We start from the raw sequence: 21,745 nt of genomic DNA, 5'->3' as shown, positions 1-21,745 counted from the left end.
ACATCAACATTATTCAGCCTCAGATCTGGCAGCACCAGCCTAGAATGATACTTAACCACATGAAAGGCAACTCTCTTCTCTGAGGTTTTCCTGGGACCTTAGGTAATTTCCATGGAAGTCAGATAAACAAGCTCAAAGCTCATGTGTCACCATACGTCAGCTCCTCAGTTTAGAGGAAGTTGAGTGCTGTGCGAGGTAGGGGGTACTGAAATGTTTCAGGGGCGTTTCATTCATCCAACACATGCTTGTCAGTGTTTTGTACATGTCAGGCACGGGGGGAACAAAGTTAAAAAGATGTACTTACCTTCCAGGGAGCAGTGGTTTGTGCAAGGCAGCCCAATGAGGGCACCAGAAAATGGGTGAAAAGGGGCTTGAATCAAGACCTGCAGGAGGCCCAGACTATATGATGAAGGCTGTGGGGTGGGAGGAAGGGCATTCTGGGCAGAGGCCACTGCCCATGCGAAGACTTGGAGGCATGGAAAACTGACTGGGATTGGCACTGGGGAGAGCCCAAACCATGGAGGTGTATGTGGCCATGTTGGAATGATCAATGCAGATCAAATCCCAGGCCTGGGGTTTACTTTCTTCTCATGGCGCTTAGTCATAAGTGAGATTATTGAAACTATGCCTAACACATAATATCCAATAAATTGTGCTCGTGCTAATGGAAATGCATGGCTGCCTTTCAGAAACACAGCGTCTATCTTTGGAGTACTAGAATCCCTAAAGCCGCATAAACGTTTTCCCTCCCTGTCAGTGGTATTATCATGGAGAAAGATGTTTTACAGAAATGGATTTTCAAGTAACTGAAGTTTATTCTCTTGGTTACGAACTTTAAAAACATTACATGACGAATGGTGGCATTTTTTCGCACATCTGAACATGGTAATATCCTTTCCCTTCTGGATGATCAGGACTAATTGCTCTGTATTGTACCATCTGCCTATGGGTTTGTGTGTGCTTCTTGGTGCCTCCGTCTCTTCCCTTGGCTGTTTGTCAGCTTCCGTTTCTTCTGCCCACCGTCCTTCCTCTCCGCTCCACAGTCATTTACATGGTTGTTATAAAACCGTATGTCCTAATGAGAATGCTATTAATGTAAACATCATGTTTGCTTACTTGCTCTTCATTGTGAATTAAAATCATGCACGTTCCTTATAAGTAAAGCTTTGTTTTAAAGAATGCTAACTGTACAGAAACAGAGCGCATAAAAAATGAAAATAGTTCTTCCAAAGTATTCCTTCCACACCTACCCTGTATGAATCAGGGGTCTCCAGAGAAACAACCAATAGAGTGTGTGTGTGTATCTCTAACTCTGTATATCTATAGATATCTATAGATACACACAGGCACAGATTTATTTTAAGGAACCGGTTCATGGGATGGTGGCAGCTTAGCAAGTGCAAAGTCTGCAGGGTGGGCCGGCAGGCCGGATACCCAGGGAGAGTAGCAGCTCAAGTCCAGAGGCAGAATTCCTTCCCACGCTGTTCTCTTCAGGGCTTCAGCTGATTGCAGGAGGCTCATCCACAGCACGGAGAACAGCCTGCTTTACTCAGCATCTTCTGAGTTAAACGTTAATCTTATCTCCAAAGTACCTTCGCAGAAACACCTGTCTCCCCGCGCAAACCCCAGCATTCCGTCCTGACCTCCCACGGACTGTTGCTCGCTCTGCTCCAGGGCCTCCTGGCTGGTCCCTGGGAGGGCCGGGCGTGTCCTCTGCCTGGATTTTTCCCTCATGTCCCTTGGCTTGTTCTCTCACCTCCTTCTTACCCGCCCAGTGTCTCCTCGGTGGGTCCACCCCAGCACCCTGTTTAAGACGGAGCTATGCCCCCTGCACTCAACCACCTCCCGTGGCCCCGTGTACATTCTAACACGCTATCCCTTACATGTTAGGTCTACAGTTTATGTCGTTGTGAGTCCTCGCCCTCCCCCATGAAGGCAGGGATCTGGGTTCTCTGGCGTTTCCCAGGCAGGGTGCCTCACTCGTAGTCCATGCTCAATGAACATTTGAGGATGACCTGATGGGGTCTTCCTTGTTCCCCTGCTGCTGGCTCAGCCCCTTGGGCTCAGCACCTCTGACCTGCTTCCCTCTCTATTTCCAGACCGGCCTCATTGTCGCCTGCTACCACGGCTTTGTGGATGCTGTGGTGGTCTTGGCAGAGTGCCCCCATGTTGACGTCAACTGGCAGGACAGCGAGGGGAACACGGCCCTAATCACAGCTGCGCAGGCAGGTAAGACCCAGCTTCTCCTTCCCCTCAGAGTCCAGGCCTGAGAGCAGCTGCCGGGGTGTGGGGGGCCCTGGGCATGCCCTCAGCTTCAGACATGAATGTCAGGAGGGAACCTGAGCAGGAATCCTGTCCTCCTGCTCAGAGGTACAAGAAAGGGTGATGGGTGTGTGGTGCACACCTTCTGTGCACTTGGGACCGTGCAGTTTACCCAGCAGTGCAGAACTCAGCACTGGGCAGAGCGAACCCTGAGACGCCCCCAAAGCTTTGGAACCTGAAGCTGCACCGCAAGCCCAACCTGGTGGTCACTTCACCTAGAGCATCGCACCCCACCCCCGTCGGAGACTCGGGATCAGAAAGATTCGGGGGGGACTCACTAGCGGAAGAGACATGCCCTGTGCTAGTGATGGTATGGAAGTAGACATGATCCCAAAGCCGCCTTGCACTCGGCCTGGATATGGAGAGCCGGGAGCTACTTGCTGGCGTGTGTCAGTGTAACGAGGCAGGGCTGTTTGTGAGACACCAGGTGAGTGTGCGTCCCAGTGAGTGTCCTTCTGCCCAGGCGTCCTCTCCAGAGGCGTCCGCGTGCCCACAGCGCTGAGCACTCCGCGGCTCTCCTCTCCCAGAACTGCATGCAGGCCTTTTGAGACAAACATGACAGCTATGCGGGTCGCTTCAGGGCCGCACTTGGTTTGTAACCGTGGTCTTGACCGGTTTCGTAACTGACCACTTTCAGAATGCGGTTCTTCCAGGATGCCAGCCATTGCATCACGCAGGTTCTCAGTTGCAAAGAAGCGCTTCCGGCTGAGCTGGAAGGACCAGGTGTGGGCGCCTCGGGCTGGAGGGAGTTGTTGGGAATCCGACCCAGTCAGGGCCCAGAAGCTGGAGAAAATGCCGCAGACCACACCGCATGTTGGTTATGGAAAGTATGGTAAACATCTGCCGCTGCCCCCAGAGAGAGGCCTACCTGCCTGTCCCGTCTTGCACCACCAGCTGGTGTCTGAGCCAGCCTGGGTGACTGAGCGGGGAGTGCCCGGAGGCTGGAGAAGCCAGCGTCTGCAATGTCCTTCCCTGCCTCCGCCCCCCCCCCCCCCCCCGCCGCCATGGCAGGAAGCAGCCTGTGCCCATGCCGAGGGGTCAGGCTTTGCTAGCACACGGTTGCTTCACCAGGTTTTGGAGGGGGCGGGGTGAAGCTTTACCACCACAGAGGTAGGGCCGCCCGGCTTTGAAAGCCCAGCTGCACAACTTCCTGAGCTGGGAAAGTGCAAATGGATATGGTGACCGGGCAGTGACCAGGCGCTCATCATTCAGTACCTCCCACTGGCCAGGAGCTGGGTTGGTGCCCCGGCAGTGGGAGTCCAGGGCATTTCTGCCCTTGGGTAATTCTCCAGTTAAATGGCCATCTGATGGAGCTCTGACGGAGGTACCCTGGATGCCGTGCGGTGAGAACACCCCATCTAGCCTGCTGGTTCAGGACAGGGGTTGTGAAGGAGGGAACTTGAGCTGGGGGGTGAAGTCAGAGGCAAGCTGGTCCAGCCAATGCATCCCAAAGCCACAGGGCCCAGAGAGGGCCCGGTGCGTCTTAGGAATGGCAGGTTAGTGTGGCTGTAGGACTGCTGTGTCTGGGACAGCTGAGACATGTAGAGACAATGTGAGGGAATGCATGTGAGTGGCATGAGTCTGGGTGTGTGGTGACAGGGGCCAGATGACCCTGGTGGGCCCAGAGGCGGTTTCAGAGGCAGAAAGCTCGGGTCTCAGTGGCTGTGATGGGGGCGATGGAGGACAGGTGGGGTTTGGCACGGCTTTCAGCCTCTGGACCGCGGATGCTGCTGACTGCAGGGGGGTATGGCACAAGGATGGGCTCCCCTGTGCTCGGGCCTTTGAAGGGCTGAGGCAGCGAAGTAAGAGGTCTCCGATGGATGGTGGGTGGGGAGTGTGGGACGTTCCAGTGAGTTCCCAGGTGACACTGAAACTGCTGCTCTGGGGACTCCTCTTTAGAGGTTCTCATTTCAAATGGTGGCTGGGGCAGCCTCTCAGAGGACATTAAAGCTGGGGGCCGGGGGTCACAGACCTGCGTGAGATGTCAGAGGGACACAGAGCCATCGCTAATCAAAGTGAGAAGAAAGGAAAGCAACCAAGGGGCTGCTCTTGGCGTTCGTTCTGTGCTGTTGTACCAGAGTCTGTTTAGGCTTTCGCTGCCAGCATCAGGCGATGTCCCATTTTCATCCAGTTCCATAACCAGTTGTACCTATTTGAGGATTTCCGGTTTGATTCCTGGTCAGGGCAGGTCTGGGGACCCAGGGCTTGGCTGTATTCAGAAGATGTCTAGTAAATAGGTGCTTACAATAAAAAATCATTATTAAACAAAAAAGACCCCCTTTCATTCTCCCAAATGCTCCATCTCCCAAATGGACCAAGTTCTAGCTACTTGCCCTTTCAGATTTCTCCTTTTCCAACACAGGGCATGAGTCCACTTTTATTTAAATGAAGAGGTTAACACAGTTGAGATGGTGGTTTTAACTTTTTTCACTTACTAGATCTATATCTTTTCTACCGACACGCACAAGATTATCTTGTTCTTACAGGCACATTCCTGGCTGTGTCCCCCGTGTCCAATATCTGTGAGACAGTTCAGTAAACAGTGTCTCATCCATTCTGTACAAGATCCTGCTATAAAACAAACACTTATTTAGCAATTACTTCATGTACACCGCTGCGCTAAGTGCTGGGTCTACCACAGTGAACAGAAGCACACCTACTCTTGCCTCCCCAAGTCTAGTTCATGCGGGGGAAGGGAAGGCATTTGTGTCTGGGGGGTGCATTTCTGAGCAGGATGTATCCGGCAGGGTCCTGGCTGGGATCAGGTGGAGCAGCAGGCATGCTCAGAGGGTAAACTGAGGAGCTCATCAGGGGACTGTTAGTGGGGGCGGGGCAGAATTAATGGACAGGACCCTGGAGAGAGTTACCCTGGCCGAGGGCTTGGCTGCCTTTCAGGCACTGTAACCTGAGCAGGCCCCTGGGTGGGAGGCGGGTGGGGAGGCTGGGGTAAGTACCCCCCTCTGTTTCCTCCATCCAGGTCCCCGTGCTGAGCCACACTGGAGACTTTAGGGCTAAGGAACAGGGCAGATTTTGGAGATTATCTTCCCTGCAAAGCAGGGCAGAGGAGGAAAGAGAATTGCATGGATAGCTTCTTAGAGCTTATCATAGGGCATTTACATTTTTAAAAATGTTTCTTTTTAAATATATATCTTTTTTATTTCAGAGAGAGTGGAAGGGAGAGTGAGATAGAAACATAGATGAGAGAGAAACATTGATGGGCTGCCTCCTGCACACCCCCTACTGGGGATTGAGCCTACCTGTGCCCTGACCAGGAATCAACCGGTGACCTCCTGGTGCATGGGACAGCACTCCATCAACTGAGCCACACTGGCTGGTGGCATGTATGTTTATGTGGCTGCTGCCAACTGGCCTTTAGAAAAAACTGTACCAATTCATATTTCCCAGCCAGTTCCCAAAGGTGTTCTTGCCAACTGTGGACAGGATCACTTTTCAGTGTTTGCCGATTATTGTTTGCAGTTGTGTTTGCCTGATTCTCATCGGAGCCTAGACTTTGTTGTGACATTTTGGGTGCAATTTGCGGAGTACCCAATGAAATGGCTTCCACAATGAGGAAATTGCCTTCTCTTGCAACATGACATGTCTGAAGGCGATAGCTGGAGGGTTGTTTCATTGGGTGGCTCTGTGATGTCAGGACCTGGGGCCAGCTTCTCAGAAATGCTCTTGACCTTTCCCTCATGATCTCAAGAAGGCCTGGCATGGCTTCCTGTTGCCACACACAGAGGCCTCACGAGGGAGGAGCAAATCCCTGTCGTGTTTCATTCTCTAAGATGGAAAAACATTTCTAGAAGCCTCCAGCAGTTTCATTTACATCTGCTGGCCGGGTCACATGGCCCATGCCAAAACAACTGGCTGGCAGGGGAGGTGGAATGACCTCAATTGACTTGGTCTAGCCAACTCTGGCCCCAGCAGAATCTGTGTGGTTAAGGAAAACTTTAAACAACCACATGCTAATATTATTTGCTACAGCAACTGTGTTGGATGTCTGAGAGTTGGCAGACCTAGCTTTCTACTGGACTCACTCAGCGTCTGTGAGAATAAATTAGGATGCAAATGCTGTGATCTGCCTGCCGGGTGTCCTCTACAGTCGAACCTCCGTGGCTACGTAATGCACAATAAAAATACAGCCAGGTCTCTATTAGGCCTTGCAATGGAGAGGAGAATGTTTGACAATAAATCCTCAAATAATCCCTAAATCTCATTTAGCCAGTAGTTTCCATTCCTATCATACCTCCCCTCACAAAAATACAATACAAAATCAGATAAGCAAAGAAATGAGTAGTAAGCCCCAGGGATGGAGTTATGTGTTTCTCATTCCTCCTTAGCAAATGGCAGGAGTAAGGTGCAGTGAGCAAGCCGAGGGCTCTTTTGGAACTGGTGATAATACAGGGTCGGTTGGGTATAAGGAATCTTTGGTGCATCCTTGAAACTTGCTATTTCTTGAACTTACTTTAAAATTTCGGGAGGAAATGTCCCAACACCCAGCCAGCCTGGCAGTATTCCCTCCTGCTGCTGGGGACCCCGGGGCAGCAAGGCTCCCGGGGGTGACCGGGGTGAGCGCCGCCTGCCTGGACCAGGCCTGGCTCTGAACTGGCTTTGGGGAGGGTTTCCCTTCAGGGGAGAATTATGATGTGGCCAGAAGCCAGGAATAAATGCTTCTTCATTCTATTTGTCATATTTGTTATCACTACCCACGATCATAATTTTTGTCTGACTTTATTGTGATCTTTTTTGAGATGTTTTCCTTTCTCTTGGTTTCTACTCTTTCACTTAAGAAATTAGAACTTGGTAAATCTCTGCAGTTTCCTAGCATTTCCTTGCCCTTTCCTGTAAATTCCAGTTTTGGGAGCCTTTTTTTTGTGTTCATTGCAGTGCTGGCCTCTGCCCGCTGGCCAGGCAGGAGTGAGCCTGAGCCAGAGCCAAGCTCACCCTGCTCCTCAGTCAGACACCTGCTCTCCCCACAGACCAGGAGGGAGGCCTGTCTTAGCCCTCCTCTGCTCCCGTCTTCATCTTCCTCTTCAGGATGGGCCCAGCGCCTGTGGGATGTGATATTTCCAAAGTCAACACTTCCCTCTGCTGGCCTGGTTTGGAAAAACTACATTTTGAGTACCTGGTGTCAAACCAATCAAGAGTTTAGACAACCAAATTCTGTAACATCTTTCCATTTTCAGAGCAGTACGGGTTTATTGTCTATTTTATTTCTGTGAATATAGGGGTAAACAAGATTCTTAGCCCATAATTGGTACTCAAAAAATGTTTGATTAATCAACAATTGATCATTGTGATGGCCATTTAGTCTCAGATAATGTAGATTGTGGCTTGAAAGTTAACAACCTTTATGATAAGTGTACTTTTTCCAAGGGAGAAGTAGGAATCCTTTGGCCTTTTTATTTAGTAAATATTTGTTGAAATTGCAGTGAATTGGAAGTTTTGGACTCATGAGCAGACTCTTGAGGACTGTGGTGGCCACATGGGAATGTGGAATACATGACATCATGGCTCAGTTGCCTAAACCACCCTCGGGGACCAGGGAAGAACTTGCATCAGAAGGGATAGCTCATCAGGTAGCTGGGTAAAAGGGAAAGAAGGAAGGTCCAGGCAGAGAGACTAGCATGTGCAAAGGCCACCAGATTGGAGAAAGAATGGCACACAGGTGAATTAAAAGGAGAGTTGAGTGATTGCAAAGTCTACAAGGGTGTTGGTGCAAGAGTTGAGGGTGAATATGGGATTTAGAGGAGAAAAAATAATTTTTCCTCTACCCTTCTGAGTTCCTGACTGAGAACCCTATAATAAAAGGCAGATTTAACAAGAGAAAAATCAGACTTCTATAAACACGTTTACATGTGACACCTTGAGGAAAAATGAGTGACTCAAGGAGGTGGCTTAGATCTCCAGCTTACAGGGCATCTTCACCAAAGAACAATAAGTTAGTGGAGAAATTTCAGGACAAAGGAAAGCACTATCAGGCTTCCAAGGGCAGCAAATTATGGGAAGGGAAACTAATGGTAGATAAAGGCTAGATAGTAAATTGGTTATGCAGATTCCTCTGGTGCCACCCCCAGGCTGATAGTCTCTAAAAACAAACATTTCCCCCCTCTTCTTTTTGTACCTATATGAGATAATGGATGTTAACTAAACTTACTGTGGTAATCATTTCCCAATATATGTAACTCAAATCATTATGCTGTACACTAAACTTATACAGTGCTGTATGTTAATTATATCTCAATAAAACTGTGGAGGTATAAAAAATTAAATTAAAAAAATCTATGCCCTACTTTTAGACAAATGAGGGAAGGCAGTGCACCTTTCTTATGTCTACTCTTTCTCAGTTGCCTTCAGCTCTAAATTATCCTTATGCTAAACCGGCACATTTTGGGGTGGCATATTCTGCTACCCTTCAGAGGGCAGAGCCAGATAAAAAGGCGATAGCTCGTTAAAGTGCTGAGAATTCATCTAAAGAGTAGAAACCACTCAGGGTTTTAAGTGGTAGTAGTGCTGGTTAACAGAGTTTCTTCTTTAAATTACCATGCTGGTAGTGTGGAGAATGGGTGGAGGGGGCAGAATGGGACCAGGGAGAATAGTTAGGAGAGGGATTGTACCTTATTTGGGATGTGGTGGCCTGGTTGAGGGGTAGAAGAGGGGATGGAGAACCAGGACAGGTTTGGAAGATATTTAAGAGGTGAGATTGGCAAAACTCCATGATAGCTTGGATGGGGAAAGGGTAGGTAGAGGGCTGAAGACAATGTCCAGATTTCTGGCTTGGGCACCTAGGTGATTGATGGTGTTCATCACTGAATAAGGAATGTGGGAGAGAGGAGCAGGTTTGGAAGAAACAAGTGTTGAGTTTCTTTGTGGGATGCCCAAGATGAAATATCCAGCCCCCAGATGTTTAGGTAAGAGACTCAGGAAGGGAGACTGAGCTAGAGATAAGCAATCTGGGACTTTTAAGGTGACGATTGGATCCATGAGAGTGGATAGGATCACCAAGAGAGGGTGTATAGGATAAGAAGCTAGCTTGGTCACACATGCGAGGAACAGCAGCATTTTCAGAAGGAAAGGACAGAAGAGCTCATAAAGAAAACTGACAAGGAGTGGCTAGAGAGGCAGGTGGAAAATTGGAAGGGTCAACTTTCAGGATATCTGGGGAAAAAGAGGTTAAAAAGGATAGGAGACATAGTGCTAAATATAGAGGTGTCAAGTAAGATGAGGACTGACTAGTAACCATTGGATTTTGCTGCAAGACAGTCACTGGGGGCCATTGGAAGGCAGTTTCAGGACAATTAGGGGAGGGTCAGTAGCAAGAGTGAGAGTTGATGATTCTGGGACTTAGAGTGGAAAGGAGACAAATGGTTGATGGTGGGTGGAATGCAGAGACAGGTCCATAGGATCATTGTCGGTCATTGCAACAGACCGGATACTTATGCCCCGCTCCAAATTCATGTGTTATATCCGAATCCCCAAGTGATGGTATTAGGAGGTAGGGCTTTTTCAAAATGATTATGTCAAGAGGGTGGAGCCCTCATGAATAGAATTAGTGCCCTTGTGAGAGACTCCAGAGAGTTCCCCCACCCGTTTTGCTATTGAAGACACAGCAAGAAGATGGCCACTTATGAACGAGGAAGCAAGCCCTCACTGCATCTGCAGGCAGGACTTGCCAGCCTCTAGAACTGTGAGAAATGTTTGTTGTTTAAGCCACCCAGTCTGTGGTAGTTTGTTATAGCAGCCTGAATGGACTAAGACATAGATGTAGATATAGATATAGATTTAATTTTCCAAATTGAGCTATCAGTTGTTAAAGTGTGAATACGTTTTTGGGGGAACACTGAGCATACATATCAGCATATTGTCGCACAACAAACAAACCTCAAACTTTAAAATATGTTTATTGTTCATGCATCTGTGTATGGGCTGGGGACCTGGGGATCTCGATTGCTTTTGGTTGTGTGTCTGTGGTGAGCTGGATCCTGTTCTAGGGTGTGCTTAGGTACCTCAGCTTTGCTCCATGCATTTCTCATTCTGTTCTCAGGACCATCAAGTTATCCTTGACGTGTTCTTAGGAGATAGTTGAGGCACGAGCATGACAGGGAGTTCAGACGAATAAGTGCATTTCAAGGTTCTGCTTGTATCACACCACAAACGTCCCAGTTCTTGACAGAAGAATTTGGAAGTCACGTGGAAAAGAGCAAGGTGAAGCATTTGGGCCATGAATGCAATCTGATGGATATGCAAGGAAGCAGAGGTTGAAGAGAAAGAGGAGGTAATTGGTAGCACAAGTACTGGAGAGGAAGAGAGATTGGCATCTTTAGGGGAAGCATCACCCGCCCTTTTCAATAGGAGGGAAGGAGAGACTGCTGTGGATGTGGGACGTTGGCGGGGCTATTGGGGAAAGTTGAGGGAGTTTCCTTCTTGTGGTTTCTGTTCCCTCTGTGAAGTAAGAGGTGCATCATCTCCTGGGAAGGGGTTTGCTATGCGGCAGGGGACTTAAGAGTGGGAAACTTTTAAATTTCCCACGTGGGGATTGAGAGTCCACCGTAAACACAGAGGTGTTTTTGGGCCTGGTTGAAAATCCAGTTGAGCTTGGCTACCATGGATTTCTACCCAATACACTCTCAGCAAAGATGCCATTGGTCATCCAAAGTGGTACCAGGAACCGAGACTGTGGTGGTACCAGGGGTCATCTTTGACTTCTCTTTCTGTTACATGGCTCAGCCAAACAATCACCGAGGCCTGTCCATTCACTTCTAAAGGAGTGTTGTCAGTCAACCATTTCTCTCCATCCTCCTGCTCTCCCAGAGACCCGGCCACTGTCTTCTGTCCATTGCATGCCCATCACAGCCTCTCAGTGAGCTCCCTTCATCATCAGTAAGGGAAGGGGACGATGTGGAGGGAGCCACACCTGGCAGGCAGCCAGAGTCATCATCCCTACCTTGTGTCTTGTCAAATGGCCCTGTTCTAGATCTCCCTTTTAGAAAATAAACTTTGATTTTACGATAGTTTAGATTTACAGAAAAACTGCAAAGATTATACAGAGAGTTCCTGTTTACCCTGTACCTGGTTTCCCCTGTTCTTAGGAACTGGAATTAGTATGATACATTTGACACAATCCTAATATATAAAAAGCCAGGGGCTGTCACGACAGGAACAACCAGACAGACAACTGAACAGCAGGCTGCGTGGGGCAACCAGGCCGGCAGGGGGGGGCAGTTGGGGGTGACAGGCCGGTGGGGGGGGCAGTTGGGGGTGACCAGGCCATCGGGGGGGGCAGTTGGGGGTGACCAGGTCAGCAGGGGGGCAGTTGAGGGTGACCAGGCCAGCTGGGGGGGGGCAGTAAGGGGCAACCAGGCCAGCGGGGGGGGGGCAGTTATGGGTGACCAGGCCAGTAGAGGGGGGTAGTTGGGGGCTATCAAGCCATCAGGGGGGGCAGTAAGGGCAACCAGGCCAGTGGGAAGGGCAGTTGGGGGCAACCAGGCTGGGAGTGGGGGCATTTAGGGGTGATCAGGCTGGCAGGCAGAGGTGGTTAGGGGCGATTAGGCAGGCAGGTAGGTGAACAGTTAGGAGCCAGCAGTCCTGGATTGTGAGAGGGATGTCCGACTGCCGGTTTAGGCCCGGTGCCCTCTGTGCACGAATTTCGTGCACTGGGCCTCTAGTGAATTAATAAATCTTGATGCACTTTTATTATTCACTCAAGTTTATTCTTTATTCCAAGTTCCTCAGTGTTTTCCTAATATCCTTTGTTGTTGTTCCAGGATCCCATGTAGGACTCCATATTACATTTAATTGTCATGTCCCCTTAGGCTCCTCTTGGCTATGAAGTTTCTCAGACTTTATGACTCTGACAGTTTGGGGAGTACTTGTTAGGTAGTTGGTAGAATGTTCCTCAATTGGCATTTGTCTGATGTTTTCCTCATGATTAGACTGCAGTTATGGGTTTTGAGGAGGAGGACCACAGAGGAAAGTGCCATTCTCATTACATCATATCAAGAATGCTGTTGCCCTAACTGGTTTGGCTCAGTGGATAGAGCATCGGCCTGGGGACTGAAGGGTCCCAGGTTCGATTCCAGTCAAGGGCATGTACCTTGGTTGCGGGCACATACCCAAAAGGGAGTGTGCAGGAGGCAGCTGATCCATGTTTCTCTCTCATCGATGTTTCTAACTCTTTATCCCTCTCCCTTCCTCTCTGTAAAAAAATCAATAAAATATATTTAAAAAAATAAAGAGTGCTGTTAAAGAAAAAAGATATCAGTGACACTTGTTACAGATGGTAAGGCAGACCCTCGTCAGGATCAGCTTGATAGGTATAGGGACCACCACATTTGGGTTTTGCAATGGGGTAGAGGCATGCGGCCTGCCGGCCATGAGTTTGATATGCTTGAGGGATTGGGTTCCACTCCAAATACAACAAGGAAATGTGGGTCTTATAGCCCCCACTATAAGGAGCAAGGGGAAAATCAGTAGATGGAAAATTTGGAGAAAACATCAGGGGTAAGGGAGAGTCTAGCTAAACCAACCTAACAGGATTGTGATGACAATCCCGGGTGGTCAGTCATCACCTGGGGATGGTGAGGAAGGAGGAGCTTGGTGAGAGATCAGGGTGGGCTTTTTTTTTGTTGTTGTTGTTGTTAAAACTAGATGTTACAAGGAAGTGCACTGGTGGGCTTAGAAGGTTCAGGAACCTGACTAAAATTGGGTCAAGCAGACGCTTTGTGAGTACCTATCAATGTGATTTGTCAACAACAGGTTGATGTTGGCCTTGGTCACCTGGCTGAGGTTGTGTCTGCCAGGTTTCTCTATTGAGAAGTTCTCTCCCCTCCCACCTTTCCATATTCTACTCTCTGGAGGGAACCCACAAGTTAAGGGGTGCATTGCTGTGCTCTACCTCCTTGAGAGTGGAGCGCCTGCATAAATTACTTGGAACCTTTCTGCCCAGAAACTTGATTATTGTATCAGGCACTTTTTTATACAACACATTACCTCTTCCAATTTTCACAATTGTGAGATTGATATTATCTCTAACTTTGCAGATGTAGAAACAGGGACTCAGTGAAGTTGACTCCCCTTCCCAGGGTCACTCAGATTTTAAGTGGCAGGTTGGGGACTTGAACTTGAGTGCTCTCAGAGCCAACTCTCTCAAGTGCTAAACTCTCTACACTGTTATTTAATCACCCCACTGAAGGTATTTCACATGAACTTATTCCTTGGGTCAACTGTGTCTTTCTCTTAGGCAAGGTAAGCATCATTGGGGGAAAGATGTTCTTGGGGTCTGAATGGTGAGTCCACCCTTTAAAAGGGCTTTCTCTGAGGACTTGAGGGAATCCTATTCTATAAATCCTATTCTGAGTTGGACTAGGCTCAAACTAGATTTCAATATGGTACAAGTTTGGGTTTTGTTGTGCAAGGAAGGCTGTGTTCTATCTGTTTTTCTCTCTTTCTCTCTAGAAAAGGGAAGCTCCCTTTGGTTAATTGGCCTGGTTTTTAAGAAAAATGTTAATACCTACACATTTTTAGAGGCATCGGGTCCACCCTGATTTCATTGAATGAGGTCATCTGTGTGAGAAGAGGTACTATATTCCGCTACTCTGGGAAAGTCAGTGGGGAGCCAGGAGTGATTTTACGGGTTGTTGAAAGCTCACGCCTGTAGTCAGAATGAATTGGCCACGTGCTGGTTTTTCTGAGCTTAACATAATATGCAGAACAGATCTGTATAATGGGCTGTTTGCTTTGTGGATTTTCAATTTTTCCTCTCTCTGCCTGTTCAAAGTGTTTAGAATATGTCAGTGCAAAGGGCATCATGCTGAAAATTGGGACAGATATGCTCTTTCACGTCTTTAAAGAAATGGCTCGAAACAAATTGCAGTTGGTTTCACTAGGACCCTGGCTAAATCTGACTGGCAGGTGCCACAGAACATTGAACTGGACAACAAACCTGAGACCAGAGGGCCCTTTCCTCCACAGTTTAGAGCAACTAAGGTGCTGTGGGCACCTGCCTGCTAGTGTTACCTTACCGCCGCCCCGGCACTGTCAATGACAGTGGAGGGCCACGTGGCTGAAATGAGTCAAAAGGCATCAGATGCTGTGGAACCTGTGAGTCACAGAGCCAGAGGGTGACCCCCACCCTTTTCTGGCTTGTTAACCCACAACACGGTCATATTAGTCAGTGTTTCTCTCCCAGAAAGGCTGCATGTTTCTCTTTTTAAATTTTGCAGTGAGTTCAGGAAATGGGCGGAGGTCAATGGCAGGCAGACAACAGTGCTTCTAGAAGAGTCTGCAGTCTAAATTTGGTTGCTTGTTTGTTTTTAACTTGGAAGTTGACGAGGAGGATTTGATGTTGCTTGGGCAGCAGCCCTGCAAGGAAGGAACCTGGGTCCCAGTCTCTGTCTGGGGGGATGGGAGGGCAGCAACTCCTTGCTGCTGTGGGCAGAGATAATGTTGGGTGACGCTCTGCTCACAGCCTTGCCACCTGCAGGGCAGTCAGGTGAGCCCCAGGGAAGCACCTGTGTCTCCAGGCTGCCCATCCTCAGGAGGAGGCCTCTCCTCCTGCCACATCCCAAATCTCACCCCGTGCCCTTCCCAAAATCAGCTGGAAGGAGCCTCATGGTCCTGGCTTCTCCGTGGTGCAGAGGCCTCCTGGGGGCAGGGGGTGGTGCCCAGTTAAGGACAGAGAGTGACTGCCATGCCCACGAGGCCCCACACCTGCAACTCTACAGTGTCAGTTCCAAAGGCCCATGTACATGGTAGGGATGGATGGGGCATTTCAGAGAGCTGGATCTTCCGTGTCTAAGGATGCGGACTGGGCACCCAGCATGGCCAGCTGGCCCAGGAGAGGGCTTCCGCAGTCTGCTCCCACTCCCCAGGTATGGTAGCCGTCCGTCATCAGTGGGTCCCGGATGGAGATGCAGCTGAGAGGTGGTCCTGGGTGTCGAAGGCCGAGGGAAGGTGAAGAGCAGAGGAAGCTCCCTTCCACCTTGGTGTGGTCAGTCCTGAAACAATGAGGCTTGACCCGCTAGGACAGTGCTTCTCAGCGGGTGATTTTGCCCCGCAGGGGGCATTTGGCAATGTCTAGACACATTTTGGGTCGTCACAGCCAGGGTGGGAGGAGGGGTGTGGTTGCTACCAGCAACCAGTGGTTGGAGACCAGGGGTCTACAGTACACTGGGCGGCCCTACACTGAGAATAATCCGGCCACAGGTGTCACACAAGGGCTTAAGAATAATGGCCAGTGGGCATCGGGCTGCTTGGTCCTTTGACCCAAGAGCCTGTCTTTGTGGCTCAGGGAGCCCTGTTTGAAGAAAGCTCCCACTCCATTTTGGTTTTCGGGTGGCAGGGGCGGTGGGGGTGTGTGGCTGTAGACTCCTGGGAATACTTTTTTTTATATCACGTTTTCCTTTTCCACTTCTACTTATGAGGGTAAGAGTGAGCAGAAAATCAGGTCTCTTTAGGAAGTGCAAGACAATAAAGGGGAGAACTCTGTATTCTCAAATGAGTATTCTTACCTGCTTGGGCTTCTGGCTAAGGATCTTGGTAGCAACACTAGCTGTGTTCCCTGCATGTGTGTGTGTGTGAGAGAGAGTGTGTGTGTGAGTGTGTGTGTGTGTGTGTGTGAGTGAGTGTGTGTGTGTGTGTGTGTGTGTTCGTGTGTTTGTGTATGAAAGACAGGGACCGACACTTTGGAGCAGTAACAGAGGGTGGCAGTGTGCACTGGCATATCCTCCTGCTGCGAAGACGGCTTTCTCCTCCCTGAAGCAGGGGAGCCCTGGGAAGTGGCCCTGAGACTCGCGTTTGGGTTTGCATCTGGGCACGGGTGTCTCCTGCTGGGAGCCGACAGCACCAGGACCTTCCCCTGACCAGCAGGGTCTGCTGAGGCAGCTCAGCACTTCTGCACACCACCCCGCAGCATCCTGGCTACTCATGTTCCTCCTTAACATGTGACAGGACAGCTGAGCTCCCAGTGGATGGGCGAAGGGAACAAGAATAAAGCAGCAGAGACAGCCACGCGTGCCTGTGAATTCTTTCTTGCTGTCTGAGGGGCAAACCCACACTCCACAGACGGGCTGGCCCGGGAGGTGGACCGGGCAAGGTTCCTCTCTCTCTAGGAAGACCTCCCTGGAATGAGTGGTCTCCATGGCGTGCGGTCTGTTCACCTGTGCCAATCTCTTTGCAGGGCATGCCACCATCACCAACTACTTGTTGAACTACTTCCCTGGTCTTGACCTTGAAAGGAGGAACGTGTTTGGGTTCACGGCCCTGATGAAAGCCGCCATGCAGGGCCGAACGGAGTGCATCCGAGCCCTGATGCTAGCAGGTACGTCTCCACCGTCCTGCGCGTCCCCGGCCCCCGAGATGCGGATGTTGCTGCCTTGAAGAGTATGTGCTGTAGGGATGAATCAGTCCTGTGGAAACAAGGGCTAATGGGTGCAACAAAGAACAGTTTCTATGAGCTACATGGCTGTCACCATCCGAGTGAAACCAACAGAACAAAGGCAACCACCTTCATGGTGGGGTGGGAGGTCACCCAGCAGGACACCCCTCCTCGCCCACTTCTCTGGTCTTGGCGCTGAGCAGCAAGTCTGTCCTATTGGAGGTGGGCGCAGGGATGGTGGGTCAGCCCCGTTGCCATCCTAGATCCCTGCTTGCTGGTGGTTGGAGCCCATGGTGGTGTGGTGTGTGGCAGCTTCCTTTTTCATGAGGAGGTCACAGAGTGGAAAGGTCTGTGAGCTCTGGATCAGCAGGGCACCCCCCTTGCTCTTCACGGCGCTGCCATCTTGGAGGAAGCACTTTCTTCTCTGAGCCTCCCTGTGTCCATCTGTGAAATGGGAACAGTGACTTCCTTCTCACCCCCCTGAGGATGAAATAGGAAAATACTTTGTAGACTCTCCGGGGCTATGCATGTTTAATGAACTACTCAGCTAAATTCCATGTGACAGTCTCTAGTTCTTTCCCCCACTCTAAAATGGAATCACAACATCGTTAGCACCACCTCATTGGGTTATTTTGAGAATTAAGTTAGAAAAAATGTGTGTAAAGCACACGCCCAGGGTCCGGCACAGGGTGAGTCAGTCAGTATGCGATGCTGCTGTTGACATTATTTAATGTCATTATTTTAACTTATTTTGTTCTTGGCCCTGGGCTCACCAGTCCCGCTTGGTGCTGTGGGTTCCCCAAGGTGGCATTTCCCTGCCAATCTTCATATCTGAGGACAGCAGCCAAGCTCTCTGAACTGTCAGCCCAGGCTAGTCCTTCTGTTTAGACAACTTATTTTTAAGAAATAAAAATTTATTTTGGAATCCTTTCAGATGGATGGAAAAGTGACAAAGGTAGGACAGAGAATTCCCATACAGCCCACACTCGTCTCCCATGTTAGCATCTTCCTGAGGGGCCGACATTGGTACATGACTGTTCACCAAACTCCAGACTTGCTCAGATTTTACCAGTTCTTCCTCTAATGTGCCCTTTCCATTCCAGGGTCCCATCCAGGCTCCCACATTCAGCTGTCATGAGTCCCCATTCCCCCTGGTCGTGACAGTTTCTTAGTCTTGCCTCCTTGTCCATGACTTGACTGTCTGCATACTGGCTACAAGGCAGTGCCCTCCAGTCTGAGCCCATCTGTCGTTTTCCTTGTGATTAGATGGGTTATAAGATCTGCAGCTTGATTTAGATTCTTCTTCCTCTTGCCTGAACCTGAGTGTTTCAGGGGATGCTGCAAGAAGAATAAACTCAGTAAATGAAGACAGAGGCTTTGAAGATGGAAATGTTCTTGGAAATAAAAAAAGATCAAACTTACAATGAATCCCATTGACTGTGCTTTGGGCTCAGTGACAGTTTCCAAAGTGAGACATCAGTTTCAACAGAGTGTAGGCCCTGCCTGTCCCGTGCCAGGGAGAGACGCTACTTCTGGTTAAATGGCGGTCAAGCGCTTCATCTGCTTTTACTCTGGATCTAGTTATAACTTCGGGTAGATCGTTAGCAATTTTCTTTTTCAACCAAAAGTGTGTGGTGGTCAGTCACATCTGTGCATTCTTCCCAATGACTTTATTTGAATCACGAGCCCTTTTGTTTATAGGCCAGTTGCCTGGGTGCCGCTGTTGTTTCTCTCTCCTCCTGGCCTGGCGGAGGTTTCAGCATTCGCCACACGGTCACAGGATAACAGCAACACCTTTCGGTCTCCTGAGCGATGGGCCTGCTTACAGGCAGCCTGCTCGTCGCTAGTGCTGTTCCTTTCCCACACAGTGATGTGGATAACACATTTGGCATCGGTCTTTCTGTACTCTCCTTTTCCTGTTTCCTCCTCTGTGAGCCCTGCCCCATCAGTCTAGTAATCCGCATGAGTGCAGACCCTGAGGGTGTGCATTCCTGACCAGTATGTGGTCAGAGCAGAATGGTCAACAGAACATACTTGGAAGCCAGGACCCCTGGCTTCAAATTCCAGCTCCTCCACTTACCCTGTCCATACCAACAGTCAATCACCTGGTGTTCTGAGCCTCAGTGTCCCCTTCTATAAAATGAGGTGAAGGACAGCAGCTGCTGCAGGAAGCCAGGATGGGGGTTGAATGAGTTCCCGGGTGGGCGCCCTTGGACTCGTGCCTGGGATGGAGGAAGCCTTCAGTCCGTGTTGGTTATTGTTGTTGTTATTATTGTTTTGGGTGAATTTATGTATTCAATAATTATTAGTTACATTCATGAAAATATATGGTACATTTTTCCCTTTGAAATATATCCTTGTGATGAGATACTTAAACTTTCTTATTGAGGGCGACAGGCATGTAACTCAGGGTTTCTTAATCTTGGCACGATTGGCATTTGGGGCCAGGTGATTCTTTGTGGTTGGGAGCTGTGCTGGGAATAGTAGGAGGCTCAGCAGCATCCCTGGCCTTTGACAACAGGTGACTGCAGCATCCCCCAGGATTGACAACCAAAATTATCCCCAGACATTGGCAACCATCCCCTGGAGGACATAGTCGCCTCCTGATGAGAACCACTGATGTAACTAGTGTAAGTGTGAAAAGATGGAATTTCCCCCTCTTATATACTTTCTTCCTTCCATCTTGCCCTATATTCCTTCTTCAAATAAAAACCTGACACCTTTCTTGGGGAGCTTTTGCCTCACCCCTTGGGGCTTTGGTTGTAGTATTTAACTTCCAGAATATTTCCATGTTCTACTGTTACTACTGAGTTAGTTTACAGTTCTTTTCCCCCAGATAAGTGAGTTTCATTTTCCTCTTCTGGTAGATGTGTATGCATGTTTTAAGAAAAAAAAATGTGATTGAATGTCTTTCCTGGGTTTGGTGGACAGCAATAAGGATACCTGTTAAATGAAAGGTACTTTAAAAACTTGCACAAGTATTTTTGTCTTATTTCCATTTAATATATCAAATTAGGAAAAGTTAAAGCTTTTAAAGGTCCGAATGCCTGAGTATTTCTTTAGGATTGGCATTTATGTGCAGCTGCAAAAGGTACCTTGAGAGCTGGTCACAGGATGGCCGCCCTGTGGCCATTTCAAAGCGAAAGGCATCAGCATTACTACACATTCAAGGCTGGGATAAAAATGTGCAGCTTGTCCTCATTTTGTCAAGGGCAGTGTTCCTCTGTGACTGAATGAATTTCCAAGTTGCAATTTCATTATATTCAATAGGAACAATTTTCCTTTTAGACATGATGAGTCATTGAACTGGATGCCCCCCTGAACTGTTTACCTTTTCCAATAGTTCAGAACTTATCCTATCTAATAAAAGAATAATATGCAAATTGACCATTACTCCAAGACACAAGATGGCTGCCCCCATGTGGCCAAAGATGGCTGCCCCCAGTGGACACAAGATGGCCACCACAAGATGGTCTGCAGGGGAGGGCAGTTGTGGGCAGTTATGGTTGACCAGACCAGTAGAGGAGGGCAGTTGGGGGGGACCAGGCCTGCAGGGGAGGGCAGTTGGGAGGGGACCAGGCCTGCAGGGGAGGACAGTTGGGGGGGGGCAGGCCTGCAGGGGAGAGCAGTTGGGAGGACCAGGCCTGCAGAGGAGGGCAGTTGGGGGGGGACCAAGCCTGCAGGGGAGGGCAGTTGTGGGTGATCATGCCAGCAGGGAGGGCAGTTAGGGGTGACCGGGCCAGCAGAGGAGGGCAGTTGGGGGAGACCAGGCCAGCAGGGGAGGACTGTTGGGGGGGACCCAGGCCTGCAGGGGAGGGCAGTTGGGAGGGGACCAGGCCTGCAGGGGAGGGCAGTTGGTGGGGACCAGGCCTGCAGGGGAGGGCAGTTGGGGGGAACCAGACCTGCAGGGGAGGGCAGTTGGGGGGGACCAGGCCTGCAGGGGAGGGCAGTTGGGGGGGACCAGGCCATCAGGGGAGGGCAGTTAGGGGCGACCAGGCTGGCAAGGGAGGGCAGTTGGGGGTGACCAGGCCTGCAGGGGAGGACAGTTAGGGGCGATCAGACTGGCAGGGGAGGGCAGTTAGGAGTGACCAGGACGCCAGGGGAGGGCAGTTAGGGGCAATCGGGCCGGCTGGGGAGCAGTTAGGCGTTGATCAGGCTGGCAGGGGAGTGGTTAGGGGGTGATCAGGCTGGCAGGTAGAAGTGGTTAGGGGCAATCAGGCAGAGGCAGGCGAGTGGTTGGGAGCCAGCAGTCCTGGATTATGAGAGGGATGTCCAACCGCCCGTTTAGGCCCTATCCCACTGGGACATCCCTCAAGGGGTCCCAGATTGGATAGGGTGCAGGCTGGGCTGAGGGACACTCCCCCACCCCCGTGCACGAATTTTGTGCACCGGGCCTCTAGTAGACACATATCAGCTCTTACCTTACCTTGTCAGGCAGAATAAAGTAATGTTAGAACGACCAGAACCTTGGATTTTAATAACAATATAACCAGGTTCTGAAAAGCTGATTTATTGGCTCTTTGGTTTCTGGCTTCCCAAGGAGCAACGCCAGCTCTGCTGAGGAGAATGGCAGGGCAGGCTGCGGCTCCTTGTTAATTCAGTGGAATATTAATGCCCACGGTGACAGGCCTGTTGAAGTAAGTGGCGCTGGGAAGCCGTATGAAGGGCGTGATCGAAGAGAGACAGACTCGGCGGAGGCCGGCAGGTTCCAGACTTGCTTATGAGAACCGAGAGGTGGTGTCATTGCTGCCGCTCCTGGGAAGCGAAGCTAAGCAAACAAAAAATGTGGAGTCGCCTGTGATTCCAGGGAACAAAGCAGAAGGTGGGAGGCTTGCTTCATGAGGAAGAGGGAGCAGAGGCACTCACATGACGGCATTGACCGTGTGGTCACGCTGTCCTAGGCTGGCCCTGACTGTGGACTTCTGGAAAGCCAAAGGTATGATATCACAAAGGGTAGGCTATCACTAAGAGGTTTCTTTCTGTTTATAAGGGAAGCATGACTTTCCCATCAACAGAATTTGCCCAGTTGGAATAGTTCCAAGTTGT

At 49.8% G+C, this 21,745-nt stretch overlaps 1 protein-coding gene across 3 annotated transcripts in view; it reads left to right on the top strand.

The window, feature by feature from the left end:
• The window catches only part of ANKRD33B (ankyrin repeat domain 33B), a 62,845-nt gene that overhangs the window by 29,940 nt on the left and 11,160 nt on the right, over positions 1-21,745 (top strand). Inside the window, exons 2-3 of one of the 3 annotated variants that reach the window (XR_013813916.1) lie at positions 2,100-2,225; positions 16,502-16,642. Coding sequence is in view for 2 of the 3 variants with exons in the window: in XM_079779613.1 (XP_079635739.1) it covers positions 2,100-2,229; positions 16,502-16,642 (271 nt within the window). In the remaining variant the exon portion in view is untranslated. Of the gene's footprint in view, positions 1-2,099; positions 2,230-16,501; positions 16,643-21,745 lie in introns of those variants that run through there. The other 2 variants (XM_079779613.1, XM_079779614.1) reach the window with 2 other exon arrangements.

This window comes from Cnephaeus nilssonii (genome assembly GCF_951640355.1).
Source record: "Cnephaeus nilssonii genome assembly, chromosome: 2".
Lineage (NCBI taxonomy): Eukaryota > Metazoa > Chordata > Mammalia > Chiroptera > Vespertilionidae > Cnephaeus > Cnephaeus nilssonii.
The sequence above is the reverse complement of the archived record's forward strand: the minus strand, read 5'-3'. Positions and strand labels throughout refer to the sequence as shown.